This window comes from Phyllobates terribilis, unplaced genomic scaffold, assembly GCF_046119375.1.
Source record: "Phyllobates terribilis strain yellow unplaced genomic scaffold, ASM4611937v1 Scaffold_268__1_contigs__length_2594270, whole genome shotgun sequence".
Lineage (NCBI taxonomy): Eukaryota > Metazoa > Chordata > Amphibia > Anura > Dendrobatidae > Phyllobates > Phyllobates terribilis.
In genome coordinates this window covers 1,661,268-1,679,743 of record NW_027363028.1, presented here as the reverse complement: position 1 = coordinate 1,679,743, position 18,476 = coordinate 1,661,268, and the positions used below count along the sequence as shown (strand labels likewise).

At 46.7% G+C, this 18,476-nt stretch overlaps 1 protein-coding gene across 1 annotated transcript in view; it reads left to right on the top strand.

The window, feature by feature from the left end:
* Positions 1 to 2,342, top strand: part of LOC141219417 (uncharacterized) — a 61,233-nt gene extending 58,891 nt beyond the window's left edge. Inside the window, exon 4 of the mRNA XM_073666135.1 lies at positions 544 to 2,342. Coding sequence (XP_073522236.1) covers positions 544 to 1,853 — 1,310 coding nt within the window. The 3' untranslated portion in view covers positions 1,854 to 2,342. The remainder of the gene's footprint in view (positions 1 to 543) is intronic.
* The last annotated feature ends 16,134 nt before the right edge of the window (positions 2,343 to 18,476 follow it).

Genomic DNA, 18,476 nt, shown 5'->3' with positions numbered 1-18,476 from the left:
GACACCACGCTCCACTGGTTCATCCTATGAGGTTTTCTATTAGACTGTGAATTGTCATTCTGTCAATAACTTGTCATTTCTGCAGATGTTTTAAGTAGAAATGTTCAAAAATATAAATTTTAAAGATATTTTATTCAAAATTAATAATTGTTTTTTTCTTGGCAGATGACTGTACCAGGAGATCAGAGGGACAGCCGACATCTTCAATTTTTAAATTGGATGATCTTGAAATCCCACAGGATACAATTGAAGTGAATGCTATTACTCCAGATATACCATCTTCCCTTCACAGCAAAGATCTGTCATCTGATCCTATGAAACAGGTCCTGTCTTCTGATTCATTACCGACTACTAAGGAAAATCAAAATAAAAAAATAAGCATTACAAAACAAACTGCTCATAAAGGAAAGAAGTCATTTTCACGTTCAGAAAATGGAAATAGTTGTACCCTCGAAAAGTCTATTCTTAAACATCAAAAAATACACACAGCGGACAATAGATTTTTTTGTTCAAAATGTGGGAAATGTTTTAACCACAAATCAGATTTTGTCAAGCACCAGAGACTTCACATAGGGGAGAAGCCTTTTTCATGTTCAGAATGTGGGAAATGTTTTAACCGGAAAGCGCATCTTTATAACCACCAGAGAACCCACACAGGGGAGAAGCCCTTTTCCTGTTCAGAATGTGAGAAATGTTTTAACCATAAATCAGCTTTGGTTAATCACAAGAGAATTCACACAGGGGAGAAGCCTTTTACCTGTTCAGAATGTGAAAAATTTTTCAACCACAAAGCACATCTTAATATCCACCAGAGAACCCACACAGGAGAGAAGCCTTTTTCATGTTCAGAATGCGGGAAATGTTTTGTACAGCAATCAAGTCTTATCAAACATGAGAGAACTCACACAGGGGAGAAGCATTTTTCATGTTCAGAATGTGGGAAATGTTTTTACGATAAATCTGCTTTGGTTACGCACCAGATAATTCACACAGGGGAGAAGCCTTTTTCATGTTCCGAATGTGGGAAATGTTTTAACCGTAAATCATTTTTGGTTAACCACCAGAAAATTCACACAGGGGAGAAGCCTTTTTCATGTTCAGAATGTGGGAAATGTTTTTACGATAAATCTGCTTTGGTTACGCACCAGATAATTCACACAGGGGAGAAGCCTTTTTCATGTTCAGAATGTGGCAAATGTTTTAACCGTAAATCATTTTTGGTTAACCACCAGAAAATTCACACAGGGGAGAAGCCTTTTTCATGTTCAGAATGTGCAAAATGTTTTCGTGACAAATCAGCTTTGGTTAAGCACCACAGAACTCACACAGGGGAGAAGCCTTTTTCATGTTCAGAATGTGGGAAATGTTTTAATGATAAATCAGCTTTGGTTACGCATCAGAGAACTCACACAGGGGAGAAACCTTTTTCATGTTCAGAATGTGGAAAATGTTTTTGTGATAAATCAGCTTTGGTTAAGCACCAGAGAACTCACACAGGGGAGAAGCCTTTTTCATGTTCAGCATGTGGGAAATGTTTTAATGATAAATCAACTTTGGTTACGCATCAGAGAACTCACACAGGGGAGAAGCCTTTTTCATGTTCAGAATGTGGGAAATGTTTTAATGATAAATCAGCTTTGATTACGCATCAGAGAACTCACACAGGGGAGAAGCCTTTTTCATGTTCAGAATGTGGGAAATGTTTTAATGATAGATCAGCTTTGGTTAAGCACCAGAGAACTCACACAGGGGAGAAGCCTTTTTCATGTTCAGAATGTGGGAAATGTTTTAACCATAAATCAGCTTTGGTTAAGCACCAGAGAACCCACACAGTGGAGAAGCCTTTTTCCTAATCTTTTTTTTTTAATCCAATATATTTTTGAGATTTTTTTTCATAATCTTTTTTTTTGACAAAACAAGAAACCAGTACATATAATAATAAGATAACATACCATAGGGATGACATACATGCATCTCTCCTATATATGCTTTCAGCTTGCCCATTACCATCTGATAACTTGCAGTTACTATATCTTACACTTAACATTCCACATTCTTGAAATCTTTTATATAACTATAATATTGTAATAAACATTATAATCCTATACACATATAGGTGTGCTATATTACCCATACCACATTTAAGGAATTCCAATACACATTACAATGAAACATTAGACCTCGCCAATACCCCCCTCCCCCATAAGTCATGGTCTCTCCAACAATAACCCCCTTGATGTCATTCCAGGTGTATCCGACCATAAACATTAAATCTTGTTTTTTATATACCCCTTTTTCTAATCTGATAATATGATTTATCCTATTTTTTAGTTCACTAATTTCTGGAGGTGAGGGGTTAATCCATTTGGATGCAATATGTTTCCTAGCTTGAAATAAAATACGTGAAATCCCTATTGAAATTGGGTCAAATTCCATATCATCCTTTAATACAGGGGTCCTCAAACTACGGCCCGCGGGCCACATGCGGCCCGCCGAGGAGGTTTATCCGGCCTGCCGGGTGTTTTTGCCGCCGCTGCCTGTCCTGCTTAGCAGACGACAGTTCAATGCCGGCGGGCCCTGTAATCGTGGGCGGAACGACGATGCCGCGAGTAAAGGCGATGCGCTGCCACTCCGGAAGACTTGCTGCCCTCCGTATACAGCAGAGACGACGTGATGACGTCACGCGCCTGTGCCAGAAGTAGACAGAATCGAGCAGGCGCCTATTCAGAGCAGTGGGATACATGGGTGAGTACTGGTATTTTTTTTTATTTTTAACACTGGATCCGGTCTGACATGCTTATTGGGGACATTTACCTGCCTATTGGGGACATGTACCTGCCTATTAGGGACCTATGCTGCCTATTGGGGACCTATGCTGCCTATTGGGGATATTTACCTGCCTATTGGGGACCTATGCTGCCTGTTGGATATATTTACCTGCCTATTGGGGACCTATGCTGCCAATTTGGGATATTTACCTGCCTATTGGGGACCTATCCTGCCTATTGGGAACATTTACCTGCCTATTAGGGACCTATGTTGCCTATTGGGGACATTTACCTGCCTATTGGGGACACTTACCTGCCTATTGGTGACACTTACCTGCCTATTGGGGACCTATGCTGCCTATTAGGGACATTTACCTGCCAATTGGGGACCTATCCTGCCTATTGGGGATATTTACCTGCCTATTGGGGACCTATGCTGCCTATGGGGACACTTACCTGCCTATTGGTGACACTTACCTGCCTATTGGGGACCTATGCTGCCTATTAGGGACATTTACCTGCCTATTGCGGCCCTATGCTGCCTATTGGGGACATTTACCTGCCTATTGGGGACATTTACCTGCCTATTGGAGACACTTACCTGCCTATTGGGAACATTTACCTGCCTATTGGGGACATATAACTTGCCTATTGGGGACATATAACCTGCCTATTGGGGACATATAACCTGCCTATTGGGGACATTTACCTGCCTATTAGGAACCTATGCTGTCTATTGGGGACATTTACCTGCCTATTGGGGACATTTACCTGCCTATTGGGGAAATTTACCTGCCTGTTGGGGACCTATGCTGCCTATTTGGGATATTTACCTGCCTATTGGGGACCTATGTTGCCTATTGGGGACATTTACCTGCCCATTGGGGACCTATGCTGCCTATTGGGGACATTTAGCTGCCTATTGAGGACCTATGCTGCCTATTGGGGATATTTACCTGCCTATTGGGGACCTATGCTGCCTATTGGGGATATTTACCTGCCTATTGGGGACCTATGCTGCCTATTGGGGACATTCACCTGCCTATTGGGGACCTATGCTGCCTATGGGAACATTTACCTGCCTATTGGGGACATTTACCTGCCTATTGGGGACCTATGCTGCCTATTGGGGACATTTACCTGCCTATTGGGGACCTATGCTGCCTATTGGGGACATTTACCTGCCTATGGGAACATTTACCTGCCTATTGGGGACATTTACCTGCCTATTAGGGACCTATGCTGCCTATTGGGGACATTTACCTGCCTATTGGGGGCTTTTACCTGCCTATTGGGGACCTATGCTGCCTATAGGGGACATTTACCTGCCTATTGGGGACCTATGCTGCCTACCTGCCTATTAGGAACCTATGCTGCCTATTGGGGAGATTTACCTGCCTATTGGGGAGATTTACTTGACTATTGGGGACATTTACCTGCCTATTGGGAACATTTACCTGCCCATTGGGGACATTTACTTGCCTATTGGGGACCTATGCTGCCTATTGGGAACATTTACTTGCCTATTAGGAACCTATGCTGCCTATTGGGGACATTTACCTGCCTATTGGGGACCTATGCTGCCTATTGGGAACATTTACCTACGTATTAGGAACCTATGCTGCCTATTGGGGACATTTACTTGCCTATTGGGGACATTTACCTGCCTATTGGGGACCTTTACCTGCCTATTAGGAACCTATGCTGCCTATTGGGGACATTTACTTGCCTATTGGGGACTCTCACACCACACCAGTCTGAGCCTGAGGTAAAAGCGGAGTTCCACCAATATGGGCACTGGTGAGGCTGAAATTATATAGACTGGCTGTAGTGCCGGCGTCCCTGCCCTCTGCTAGGCAGGGACGCTGCTCCTCTCACCGCTCTGCTCCGTGCCCGGCTTCCTCCCCCCGCTCTGCTGTCAGCGCGCGCTCCGTCCCGGCGTCCTCCTCCTGCTCTGCTCTCAGCGCGCGCTCCTTCCCGGCCCCTGTGCTTAGGGCGCGCGCGCGCTCCCCTCCTCTTAAAGGGGCCGCGCGCGCCGCCCTAAAGAGTCCCCGGCCAATGGCCGGAGGACTTCATCATATATAAGGCACCTCCTCCAAAATGGAGGTGCCCGAGCAATGTTGTTTGCACCTGTGTCTCACCTGTGCTTCAGCCCTCAGGTCCCGTTGCCAGTTACCTTCCAGTTACCTGCCAGTTTCCTGCCAGTTTCCTGCTAGTTACCTGCCAGTTACCTGCCTGATTCCTGCCTGAATACTTGTTACCTGTCTGCCAGTCTGAGGTCCGACGGTCTGCCTTACTACTCTTGTCAGTCTGTCTAAAGGACCAGCCTGCCCGCTCACCTGGGAGCGCATATCAGCTACCTGCCTGCTTGCCTGAGGTCCGACGGTCTGCCTTACTACTCCGGTCAGTCTGTCTATGGACCAGCTTGCCCGCTCACCTGGGAGCGCTTCTCCGTTATCTGCCTGCTTGCCAGCCCGGAGGCTCCGTTGTCACGTGCTGTGACCACCAGCTACTCCAGACTCTTGCCCGCTCACCTGGGAGCGCATCTCCGTTACCTGCCTGCTTGCCAGCCCGGAGGTCCCGTTGTCACGTGCGGTGACCATCAGCTATTCCAGAGACTCTTGCCCGCTCACCTGGGAGCGCTTCTCCGTTACCTACCTGCCTGCCAGCCCGGAGGTTCCGCCGTCACGTGCCGTGACCACCTGCTATTCCAGAGACTCTCGCTTGCTCACCTGGGAGCACACATCTACCACCTGCCTGCTAGCCTACCCGGAGGCTCTGCCATCACAGGTCGTACCTACCCCTTACCCAGAGACTGCCCTGATCACTTGCCGTAACTCCCTGTCCGTTCACCCAGAGACTGCCACCCGCTCCCTTACAAGGGCCGCCCCCTTGTATAGTAGCTCAGAGGTTCCGCCTCCCGGACCCGTTACAGTCCGCCTCCCGGACCCGTTACAGTTTGCTCGGGCCATGGAACCCGGTGGCACCCAAGCTCCCTCGCTCTCGGACCTCGGTCTTGAACTGTCCCGTCAGAGGTCCCAACAGGAGGCCATCCTGGGTCACCTGCGGAATGTTAATACTCGCCTGAACACTCTGTCTGATCCACCAACAACCTCCGCCAGTGCCATATCTTGCAATCCGGCGGCTCCGCTGCTCACTAATACTATGGTATCCTACCCCGGACCCCGGCTTTCTGCACCTCCTCGCTTCGGAGGCGACCCCGTCCAGGCTCGGGGCTTCTTGAATCAGTGCACCCTGCATTTTGAACTTTTGTCCTACCAGTTTAACTCCGACCGGGCCAAAATTGCCTTCATCATGTCCCATCTCACCGGGGAGGCCCTGGCCTGGCTGAATCCTCTATGGGAGAGAGGAGACCCCCTGGTGTCCAACTTGCCTGCTTTTCTCACGGCTTTCCGGAAAGTCTTCGACGAACCCGGACGGAAGACCTCATCTGCATCATCGTTGCTACGCCTCCGTCAGGGGAGTCTCACCGTGGGCCAATATGCCATACGGTTCCGTACCCTTGCCTCGGAGCTGGCCTGGGATAACGACGCTCTGGTTTCCGTCTTCTGGGAGGGTCTGTCCGGCCGTATTAAAGATGAACTTGCCAGTCGGGACATTCCTACCACTCTCGATGACTTAATAACTCTTGCCACCCGAATTGACCTACGGTTTCAGGAGCGTGCCAAAGAGGTCACCCGTGAGAGAAGGATTCCACGTTTAGCTCCTACTTTCCAGAAACCCGTCATTCCCTCCATCTCTCCCCAAGTACACTCTCCTGAGCCTATGCAGGTCGACCAGACCAAGATGGTCAAAACCCGTCAGGACTCACGCCGTGCCGAGGGGAGCTGCTTCTACTGTGGCAGTAAGGAGCACCGGATCCGTGCCTGCCCGGAGAGGTCGGGAAACGCCTGTGTCTAGGTTCGCTCAGAGAGGTCCACCTAGACAAGAATAAATCCTCTCCATCCCTGCTGTTGTCAGTTTCGATCATCTACGGGGAGAACCGTTATTTCGAACTAGCCCAACTTGACTCTGGAGCAGCCGGGAACCTTATTTCACAGTCCCTGGTTGAGAAATACCGCATCCCCACCAAACCTCTGGCTGTACCCTTGTCTGTCGCTGCCGTGGATGGGGGCCTCTTACCTCGCCCCATTCAACTCATCACCGAATCCATTACCCTGCAGGTGGGAATGCTGCATTCTGAAAGTATCTCCTTTCATGTTCTGCCTGGACTCTCTCACGCCCTCTTGCTAGGTCTGCCCTGGCTCCAGAGACATGCACCCGTGCTAGACTGGCAAACCGGAGAGGTCCTTCGCTGGGGACAAGACTGTCATAAAACCTGCCTGGTTCCCGTCCATCCTGTCCGTCCCTCTCCTACCCCAGCTAATCTACCTGGACTTCCGATTCCTTATTGGTCTTATGCAGATGTCTTTAATAAAAAGGAGGCAGAGACATTACCACCACATAGACCATACGACTGTCCCATCGATCTGCTACCCGGTACTACTCCTCCCCGTGGGCGTATCTATCCTTTATCCGCTGCTGAGACCCGGTCAATGTCCGAATATATTGAGGAGAATCTGGCCAGAGGATTCATCCGGAAATCTACCTCCCCGGCGGGAGCAGGCTTCTTTTTCGTCAAAAAGAAGGACGGCTCTCTCCGTCCCTGTATAGACTATAGAGGCCTAAACCTGATCACGGTGAAGAATAAGTACCCCCTTCCGCTCATTCCAGAATTATTTGATCGTCTGAGGGGGGCTAGGATCTTCACCAAACTGGACCTTCGTGGGGCGTACAACCTGGTTCGTATTCGTCAGGGGGATGAATGGAAGACGGCATTCAACACCCGGGACGGCCACTATGAATACCTGGTAATGCCCTTTGGTCTCTGTAACGCTCCTGCCGTCTTTCAAGAGTTGGTCAATGACATCTTCCGGGACCTTCTCTACTCCTGCGTAGTGGTGTACCTGGACGACATCTTGGTCTTCTCTCCGGATCTCCAGACTCACCGGAGGGACGTTCGTCAGGTCCTGCTCAGGCTAAGGCAGAACCATCTCTACGCTAAATTTGAGAAGTGCCTCTTTGAGCAGACCTCGCTTCCGTTTCTGGGCTACATTATCTCTCAGACCGGCCTTCAAATGGATCCTGAGAAACTGTCTGCCATCGAGAAATGGCCCCGACCGGAGGGGTTGAAGGCCATTCAGCGTTTCCTGGGCTTCGCCAACTACTACCGCCTCTTCATACCACACTTCTCTTCCCGGACGGCCCCAATTTCTGCGCTCACCCGTAAAGGTACTAATCCCAAAGAGTGGCCACCCGAAGCAGAGGAGGCCTTTCTTTCCCTTAAACAGGCCTTCTCTTCCGCCCCGGTGCTGCATCGCCCAGATGGCAACAAGCAGTTCTTCCTGGAAGTTGACGCCTCCTCCTCTGGAGCCGGAGCGGTACTTACTCAAAAATCATCTTCCGGGAGGATGGTAACTTGTGGCTTCTTCTCTAAACTCTTCTCCTCCTCTGAGCGCAACTATTCCATAGGAGACCGAGAGTTATTGGCCATCAAACTGGCATTGGAGGAGTGGCGTTACCTGCTCGAGGGGGCTCTTCACCCGGTAATAATTTACACTGACCACAAGAACTTGGCTTACCTCCAGCATGCCCAGAGACTTAACCCGCGCCAAGCCCGGTGGTCCTTGTTTTTTGCTCGTTTTGATTTTGTCCTTCATTTTCGCCCGGCTGACAAAAACGTCAAGGCGGATGCCTTGTCTCGATCCTTTCTGGTGTCTGATCTCGAGGAGGATCCGAAACATATCATCGATCCCGCCAGAGTAATGCAGGTGGCTCCCGTGAGTCTAAATCGTCTTCCTCCTGGTAAGACGTTCGTACCAGTACCTGATCGGGAGAAGATTCTACACTGGGGTCATTCGTCTAAACTAGCTGGCCACGCCGGTCAGAAAAAGACCCTCCAGCTTATTACCCGGCACTACTGGTGGCCTAACCTGCACAAGGATGTAATAGACTTTGTTTCTGCCTGTGTGTCCTGCGCCCGCAACAAAGTTCCGAGACACCTGCCGGCCGGCCGCCTCCTACCTCTGCCAGTACCTGCTGCCCCCTGGCAGCATATAGCGATGGACTTCATTACTGATCTGCCCGTCTCTGCCGGTTGTACGGTCATTTGGGTGGTCGCTGACCGCTTCTCCAAGATGGCTCACTTCATTCCACTGCCAGGTCTTCCGTCTGCACCCGAGCTGGCTAAAGACTTTATCCGCCACATCTTCCGTCTTCATGGCCTGCCCCGTCACATCGTGTCGGATCGTGGGGTACAGTTCACTTCCCGTTTCTGGAGAGCCACTTGTAAATTGCTGGACGTCACCCTGGACTTCTCCTCCGCTTACCACCCACAGTCTAATGGTCAAGTGGAGCGGATCAATCAGAACCTGACCAGTTACCTTCGGCACTTCGTTAATGCCCACCATTCTGACTGGGTGGATCTCCTGCCATGGGCCGAATTCTCGTACAACAATCACGAGAGCGAGTCTTCCTCCAAATCCCCGTTTTTTGTAGTCTACGGTCAGCATCCTCGGATCCCGTTTCCCGTCTCCACCTCGGCGGACAATCCGGCTGCGGAATCTCTTGTTAACAAATTTTCCTCCATATGGGAGAGTACCCGGTCCGCACTCCTTCTGTCATCCGAGCGTATGAAAAGACACGCTGACAAAAAACGTCTGGACCCTCCTCAATTCCGCCCTGGGGATAAAGTCTGGCTCTCGTCCAAATATGTCCGGCTCAAGATCCCTTCCTATAAGTTAGGGCCTCGGTTCATCGGCCCACTGGAGGTCATCAGTCAGATCAACCCGGTGGCCTATAAATTGAAACTCCCGGCCAACTTACGGATCCCTAACTCCTTCCATGTGTCTCTCCTCAAACCTGTTGTACTTAACTCTTTTTCCAAGTCTACAGGTACGCCTCCTGCTCCGGTTTCTGCTGAGGACGAGTTTGAGGTAGAGAACATTCTTGCCACCAAAAGGGTAAGAGGAAAGACCTTTTTCCTGGTAGATTGGAAGGGGTTTGGTCCTGAGGAGAGAACGTGGGAGCCCCGGGAGAACATCCATGCCCCTCTCATCCTAGCTAAATTTCTGTCTGGCCTAAAAAAGGGGGGGCCTAAAGGGGGGGGTACTGTAGTGCCGGCGTCCCTGCCCTCTGCTAGGCAGGGACGCTGCTCCTCTCACCGCTCTGCTCCGTGCCCGGCTTCCTCCCCCCGCTCTGCTGTCAGCGCGCGCTCCGTCCCGGCGTCCTCCTCCTGCTCTGCTCTCAGCGCGCGCTCCTTCCCGGCCCCTGTGCTTAGGGCGCGCGCGCGCGCGCTCCCCTCCTCTTAAAGGGGCCGCGCGCGCCGCCCTAAAGAGTCCCCGGCCAATGGCCGGAGGACTTCATCATATATAAGGCACCTCCTCCAAAATGGAGGTGCCCGAGCAATGTTGTTTGCACCTGTGTCTCACCTGTGCTTCAGCCCTCAGGTCCCGTTGCCAGTTACCTGCCAGTTACCTGCCAGTTTCCTGCCAGTTTCCTGCTAGTTACCTGCCCGTACCTGCCAGTTACCTGCCTGATTCCTGCCTGAATACTTGTTACCTGTCTGCCAGTCTGAGGTCCGACGGTCTGCCTTACTACTCTTGTCAGTCTGTCTAAAGGACCAGCCTGCCCGCTCACCTGGGAGCGCATATCAGCTACCTGCCTGCTTGCCTGAGGTCCGACGGTCTGCCTTACTACTCCGGTCAGTCTGTCTATGGACCAGCTTGCCCGCTCACCTGGGAGCGCTTCTCCGTTATCTGCCTGCTTGCCAGCCCGGAGGCTCCGTTGTCACGTGCTGTGACCACCAGCTACTCCAGACTCTTGCCCGCTCACCTGGGAGCGCATCTCCGTTACCTGCCTGCTTGCCAGCCCGGAGGTCCCGTTGTCACGTGCGGTGACCATCAGCTATTCCAGAGACTCTTGCCCGCTCACCTGGGAGCGCTTCTCCGTTACCTACCTGCCTGCCAGCCCGGAGGTTCCGCCGTCACGTGCCGTGACCACCTGCTATTCCAGAGACTCTCGCTTGCTCACCTGGGAGCACACATCTACCACCTGCCTGCTAGCCTACCCGGAGGCTCTGCCATCACAGGTCGTACCTACCCCTTACCCAGAGACTGCCCTGATCACTTGCCGTAACTCCCTGTCCGTTCACCCAGAGACTGCCACCCGCTCCCTTACAAGGGCCGCCCCCTTGTATAGTAGCTCAGAGGTTCCGCCTCCCGGACCCGTTACAGTCCGCCTCCCGGACCCGTTACACTGGCAAGGCTTCATTGATGGGCAGTGCAGTCTGTATGTCTCTATGTGGGCAATTTTATTTTTGGTATTATTGTCTACCTGCAATTGGGGACATTTACCTGTCTATGGGGGACCTATGCTGCCTATTGGGAACATTTACCTGCCTATTGGGGACCTATGCTGCCTATTGGGGACATTTACTTGCCTATTGGGGACATTTACCTGCCTATTGGGGACACTTACCTGCCTATTGGGGACATATAACCTGCCTACTGGGGACCTATGCTGCCTATTGGGGACCTACAGTGGTGGCCAAAAGTATTGGCACCCCTGCAATTCTGTCTGATAATACTCAGTTTCTTCCTGAAAATGATTGCAATCACAAATTCTTTGGTATTATTATCTTCATTTAATTTGTCTTCAATGAAAAAAACACAAAAAGAATTGTCCTAAAGCCAAATTGGATACAATTCCACACCAAACCTAAAGAAGGGGGTGGACAAAAGTATTGGTACCCTTTGAAAAATCATGTGATGCTTCTCTAATTCGTGTAATTAACAGCACCTGTAACTTACCTGTGGCACCTGACAGGTGTTGGCAATAACTAAATCACACTTGCAGCCAGTTAACAAGGATTAAAGTTGACTCAACCTCTGTCCTGTGTCCTTGTGTGTACCACATTGAGCATGGAGAAAAGAAAGAAGACCGAAGAACTGTCTGAGGACTTGAGAAACCAAATTGTGAGGAAGCATGAGCAATCTCAAGGCTACAAGTCCATCTCCAAAGACCTGAATGTTCCTGTGTCTTCCGTGCGCAGTGTCATCAAGAAGTTTAAAGCCCATGGCACTGTGGTTAACCTCCCTAGATGTGGACGGAAAATAAAAATTGACGAGAGATTTCAACGCAAGATTGTGCGGATGGTGGATAAAGAACCTCGACTAACATCCAAACAAGTTCAAGCTGCCCTGCAGTCTGAGGGCACAACAGTGTCAACCCGTACTATCCATCGGCGTCTGAATGAAAAGGGACTGTATGGTAGGATACCCAGGAAAACCCCACTTCTTACCCCGAGACATAAAAAAGCCAGGCTGGAGTTTGCCAAAACTTACCTGAGAAAGCCTAAAACGTTTTGGAAGAATGTTCTCTGGTCAGATGAGGCAAAAGTAGAGCTTTTTGGGAAAAAGCATCAACATAGAGTGTACAGGAAAAAAAAGAGGCATTCAAAGAAAAGAACACGGTCCCTACAGTCAAACATGGCGGAGGTTCCCTGATGTTTTGGGGTTGCTTTGCTGCCTCTGGCACTGGACTGCTTGACCGTGTGCATGGCATTATGAAGTCTGAAGACTACCAACAAATTTTGCAGCATAATGTAGGGCCCAGTGTGAGAAAGATGGGTCTCCCTCAGAGATCAAGGGTCTTCCAGCATGACAATGACCCAAAACACACTTCCAAAAGCACTATAAAATGGTTTGAGAGAAAGCACTGGAGACTTCTAAGGTGGCCAGCAATGAGTCCAGACCTGAATCCCATAGAACACCTGTGGAGAGATCTCAAAATGGCAGTTTGGAGAAGGCACCCTTCAAATATCAGGGACCTGGAGCAGTTTGCCAAAGAAGAATGGTCTACAATTCCAGCAGAGCATTGTAAGAAATTCATTGATGGTTACCGAAAGGGGTTGTTCGCAGTTATTTTGGCTAAAGGTTGTGCAACCAAGTATTAGGCTGAGGGTGCCAATACTTTTGTCCGGCCCTTTTTTGGAGTTTTGTGTGAAATGATCAATGATTTGATTTTTGCTTCCTTCTCTTTTGTGTTTTTTCCTTGCAAGCAAATTAAATGAAGAGAATAATACCAAAGAATTTGTGATTGCAATCATTTTCAGGAACAAACTGAGTATTATCTGACAGAATTGCAGGGGTGCCAATACTTTTGGCCACCAATGTATGCTGCCTATTGGGGACGTTTACCTGCCTATTGGGGACATTTACCTGCCTATTGGGGACCTATGCTGCCTATTAGAGTGACCTTTACTTGCCTATTAGGAACCTATGCTGCCTATTGGGGATATTTACCTGCCTATTGGGGACTCTCGCACCACACCAGTCTGAGCCTGAGGTAAAAGCGGAGTTCCACCAATATGGGCACTGGTGAGGCTGAAATTATATAGACTGGCAAGGCTTCATTGATGGGCACTGATCAGACTGCATTATTGGGCAGTGCAGTCTGTATGTCTCTATGTGGGCAATTTTATTGCTGGTATAATGTTTTTGTAGCACTGTATATATAATTGGTATTTTACTAAAAGCAATTTGGAATCCCTAGGAAATAATGATATCAAGAAAAAGAAAAATTGACGCGGAGTGTAGGATATTCAAAGAACAGTGGACTTATGATTACTTTTTCATGCAGTACAAGGAAAGAGCTGAGTGATATGTCAGAATATAGTGTCTGTGTTCTAAGGATACAATTTGCTTCGACACTATCAAACTCAATATAAAGATAAATATGATTGTTTGGTCGGAGAAAGGATAAAATATTAAAACTAAAAAATACATTGACAACTCGGCAAAATACTTCTGTGAAGCAGAAGCAGCTAAATATTTCATCACTGCGAGTAAGTTTTCAAGTTGCCAAGCTAATAGCGGGCACTGGCCGACCATTCCTGGGGGGAGAATTTGTTACAGAATGCCTTCTTTCTGTTGCCAAAGAGATGTGTCCAGAGAAGGCCGAATTATTTAGTACAGTGAGTCTTTCAGGACCTACCATTACACGAAGGATTGAAGAAATGGGAGACAATTTGCTTCAGCATTTGCAAAACTCTGCAAAAACACTTTCCTATTTTTCCTTGGCACTCAACGAAAGTAATGATATTCGTGATTCTGCACAACTTCTAATTTTTATTCGTGGGACGAATGACTGTTTCGAAGTCACAGAAGAGCTTGCTGCACTGCAAGGCATGAAAGGAAGAACTACAGGAGAGGATATCTATGAAAAGGTTTGCCAAACTGTGAATGGTTTGGAGCTGGACTGGGCTAAACAAGCCAGTGTGACTACTGATGGTGCTCCTAGCATGGTGGGGTCTAAGGAAGGAGTAATTGCTCGCATTAACCAAGAGATGGACAAACATGACCATTCTCATCCAATACTGCCTCATCCACCAACAGGCGCTGTGTAGTAAATCACTGGAGTGGGACTCTGTTAGGAAAATTGTGGTATCTTGTGTTAATTTCATTAGAGCTAATGCATTAAACCACTGACAATTTCAGGAATTTCTGTCTGGGCTAAATGTTGCCTATGAAGATGTTCTGCACCACACAGAAGTGCGTTGGCTGAGTCGAGGGAGAGTTTTGAGACATTTCTATGACTTACTTCCACAGATTACAGCTTCTCTGCTTTCAAAAACAAAGAAGTACCGGAGCTCAATGATGCGGAATGGAAATGGCACCTTGCCTTTCTGACCGATGTAACAGAGTTACTTAACAGTTTCAATGTACAACTTCAAGGAAAGGGGCAGCTCCTCTGTGATATGCAATCACATGTGAAAGCATTTGAAGTAAAATTAGGCCTCCTCATCAAAGAAGTGAAGGAGGAAAATCTCTGCCATCTCCCCACAACTCAAAATCTGTTAGTGGAAAAACCATTGGTTGCATTCCCAAACAAAACATGTGTGGATTCACTGGAAAAGTTCCAAAAGGAGTTCCAATGTAGATTTAAAGATTCATCTCCATGAACAGGACATGCAGCTTTTCCGTAACCCATTTTTTTATTGACATTGAAAATGTGGATACAATTTACCAAATGGAACTGGCTGAAATGCATAATTGTGACTCTGAAAGATGCATTCAAGTCAAGCAGCCTTCCTAATTTCTATGCATCTCTCCCCTCTGAGACATATCCTAATCTCAGGAACCTTGCACTCAAAATGGCAACCATCTTTGGCAGCACTTATGTCTGTGAACAGACTTTTTCCAGAATGAAACATGTGAAATCTCCAACCAGATCCAGACTAACTGATGCACACTTGCATCACTTGTTACGACTAGCAGTGACAAATATGGAACCAGACATTGACCATCTCATTAGCCAAAAGCTGGCCCATAGTTCCCATTGACATACCGGTAAGTTTGTTGATTTAACTTTACTTGTTCTTCATTTTAAATATTGTATTTATTCCCGTTTTGTTTTTTTTTACTTTAAAATAAGATATGTGCAGTGTGCATAGGAATTTGTTCATAGTTTTTTTTAAACTATATTCCGGCCCTCCAATGGTCCAAGGGACAGTTAACTGGCCCCCTGTTTGAAAAGTTTGAGAACCCCTGCTCTAATATACCTAATAGGCATTTTTGGGGGTCTGGTTGAATATCTATTTTATATACCCTCTTTATAATAGACAGAACTCCTTTCCAGTATTTTCCTAACTCCCAGCATTCCCATAGCGGATGTAATAGGCCCGCAGCATCCATGTTACATCCTGGACATTCAGCAGCAGTCCGGTATCCTATGTTGCATAGGGATCTAGGCGTCTTATATTTCCTATGTATTAATATGATCTGGGAAAATCTCTGTGTCTCATATAAAGATAATTGGGGAACCAGTTCTAATACCGCTCTCCATTGATCCTCAGAAATTGGACCTATATCTCCATCCATTTTTGTCTAGCTGGAGAAGGAAATATTGTTAAATAAGAATTAAAAGGACTCAGTAAATATCAGAAATACGACCCTTAGTATTTCCCTTCTCTAATACCAACTTAACAAAAGTATTATTTTCTACCCAAAAGGGCGTCCATCTTGATTTGCATTTAAGAGTGTTCCATAAGGACCAATGAATATCCTACTTATTCATTGTGTTATTTCTCATGGCAGCCGCTAGTTCAAAAGTATTATTTGTGGTTACTCTGTCAATTACCGCTGATATCAAAGGCACATTAGTTTGAAACCAGAAGTCTCCATACACTATATAAAAAGACACATCAGCATGTTTTTCTCAATATCTGAGATGAAATCAGAATAAACCTTTCCCGTGTAAGGTCAATTAGGATTACCATAATTTTTAATATTTTCCAAATGCCAGAATAATGAGAGAGAGAATGTTTTAAGGCATTTTTATTACTTACTCCAAAGTCAAAAGTTTACATATATTTCATTAGTATTTGGTACCATTGCCCTTAAACTGAATGACTTGGGTCAAACGTTTGGGATATCCTTCCACAAGCTTTTCAGAATAGTTGTTCGGAATTTGGGCCGATTCCTCCTGACAAAACTGGTGTAACTGATCCAGGATTGTAGGTCGCCTTGCTCGCATCTGCCTTTTCAATAGGACTGAGATCAGGGCTTTGTGTCGGCCACTCCAAAACATTGACTTTGTTATCCTTAAGCCACTTTCTTACCATTTTGGCAGTATGCTTCAGGTCATTGTCTATTTGGAAGACCCATTTCCGCCCAAGCTTTAACTTCCTGGCTAATGTCTTGAGATGTTGCTTCAGTATTGCCACATAATCTTCTTTTCTCATGATGCCATCTATTTTGTGAAGTGCATCAGTCCCTCCTGCAGCAAAACAACTCAACAACAAGATGCTGTCACCCCCGTGTTTCACAGTTGGGATGGTGTTCTTAGGCTTCCAAGCTTCTCCCTTTTTCCTCAAAAGGTAACGATGGTCAGTATGCCCAAAAAGTTCAATTTTAGTTTCATCAGACCACAGAATATGTCTCCAAAAATTAAGCTCTTTGTTCCTGTGTGCATGTGCAAACATTAATCTGGCTTTTTTATGTTTTTTTTTTGAGTAATGGTTTCTTCCTTTTCTTGAGTAATGGCAGAGTAGCCTTTCGGCCCATGTTGATACAGTACTCGTTTCACTGTGGATATTTACACAATCTTATCAGCTTCCGCCATCATCTTCACAAGGTCTCTTGCTTTTGTCCTTGGGTTGATATGCACATGTCAGACCAATGCACGTTCATCTCTGGTACACAGAACCCATCTCCTTCCTGAGTGGTATGAAGGCTTGACATTCCATTTTTGTTTGTACTTGCGTATAATTGTTTGTACAGATGAACGAGGCAGCTTCAGGTATCATGAAATTGTACCCACAATTTGTGATCCACAATTCTCTTCCTGATATCTTGGCTGATTTCTTTAGACTTTTCCATGATGGTACACAAAGAAGCAGTGTGTTTCAGATGTGCATTAAAATACATCCACAGGTGTGTTTCTAATTAACACAGATGCTGCCAAAAAGCTCAGAAAAAAAAATCAGAAGCTCCAAAACACATGACATCATCATATAGGCAGTCCAAAATTATTTAAAGGTATAGTAATCGTAGTGTATGGAAACTTTTGCAGTAAGCAATAAAAATGCCTTAAAACATTCTCTCTCTCATTGTTCTGGCATTTGGCAAATTTAAACTAATTGACCTAAAACGGGAAATGTTTATTCTGATTTCATCTCAGATATTGAGAAAAACATGCATATGTGTCTTTTTATATAGTGTATGTAAACTTCTGGTTTCAACTGTGTCTGTCTGTGTGTGTGTGTGTGTGTGTGTGTGTGTATATATATATATATATATATATTACAGTACAGACCAAAAGTTTGGACACACTTTCTCATTTAAAGATTTTTCTTTATTTTCATGACTATGAAAATTGTACATTCACACTGAAGGCATCAAAACTATGACACATGTGGAATTATATACTTAACAAAAAAGTGTGAAACAACTGAAAATATGTCTTATATTCTAGGTTCTTCAAAGTAGCCACCTTTTGCTTTGAAAACTGCTTTGAATACTCTTGGCATTCTCTTGATGAGCTTGAAGAGGTAGTCACCGGAAATGGTTTTCACTTCACAGGTGTGCCTTGTCACGTTTAATAAGTGGGATTTCTTGCCTTATAAATGGGGTTGGGACCATCAGTTGTGTTCTGCAGAAGTCAGGTGGATACACAGCTGATAGTCCTACTGAATAGACTCTTAGCTGCTTTTTTCTTGCTATAATACAAATTCTAAGTAAAGAAAAATGAGTGGCCATCATTACTTTAAGAAATGAAGGTCAGTCAGTCCGAAAAATTGAGCAAACTTTGAAAGTGTCCCCAAGTGCAGTTGCAAAAACCAGCAAGCGCTACAAAGAAACTGGCTCACATGAGGACCGCTCCAGAAAAGGAAGACCAAGAGTCACCTCTGCTTCTGAGGATAAGTTTATCCGAGTCAACAGCCTCAGAAATCTCAGGTTAACAGCAGCTCAGATTAGAGACCAAGTCAATGCCACACAGAGTTCTAGCAGCAGACACATCTAGTCACCGGAAATGGTCTTCCAACAATCTTGAAGGAGTTCCCAGAGATGCTTAGCACTTGTTGGCCCTTTTGCCTTCACTCTGCGGTCCAGCTCACCCCAAACCATCTCGATTGGGTTCAGGTCT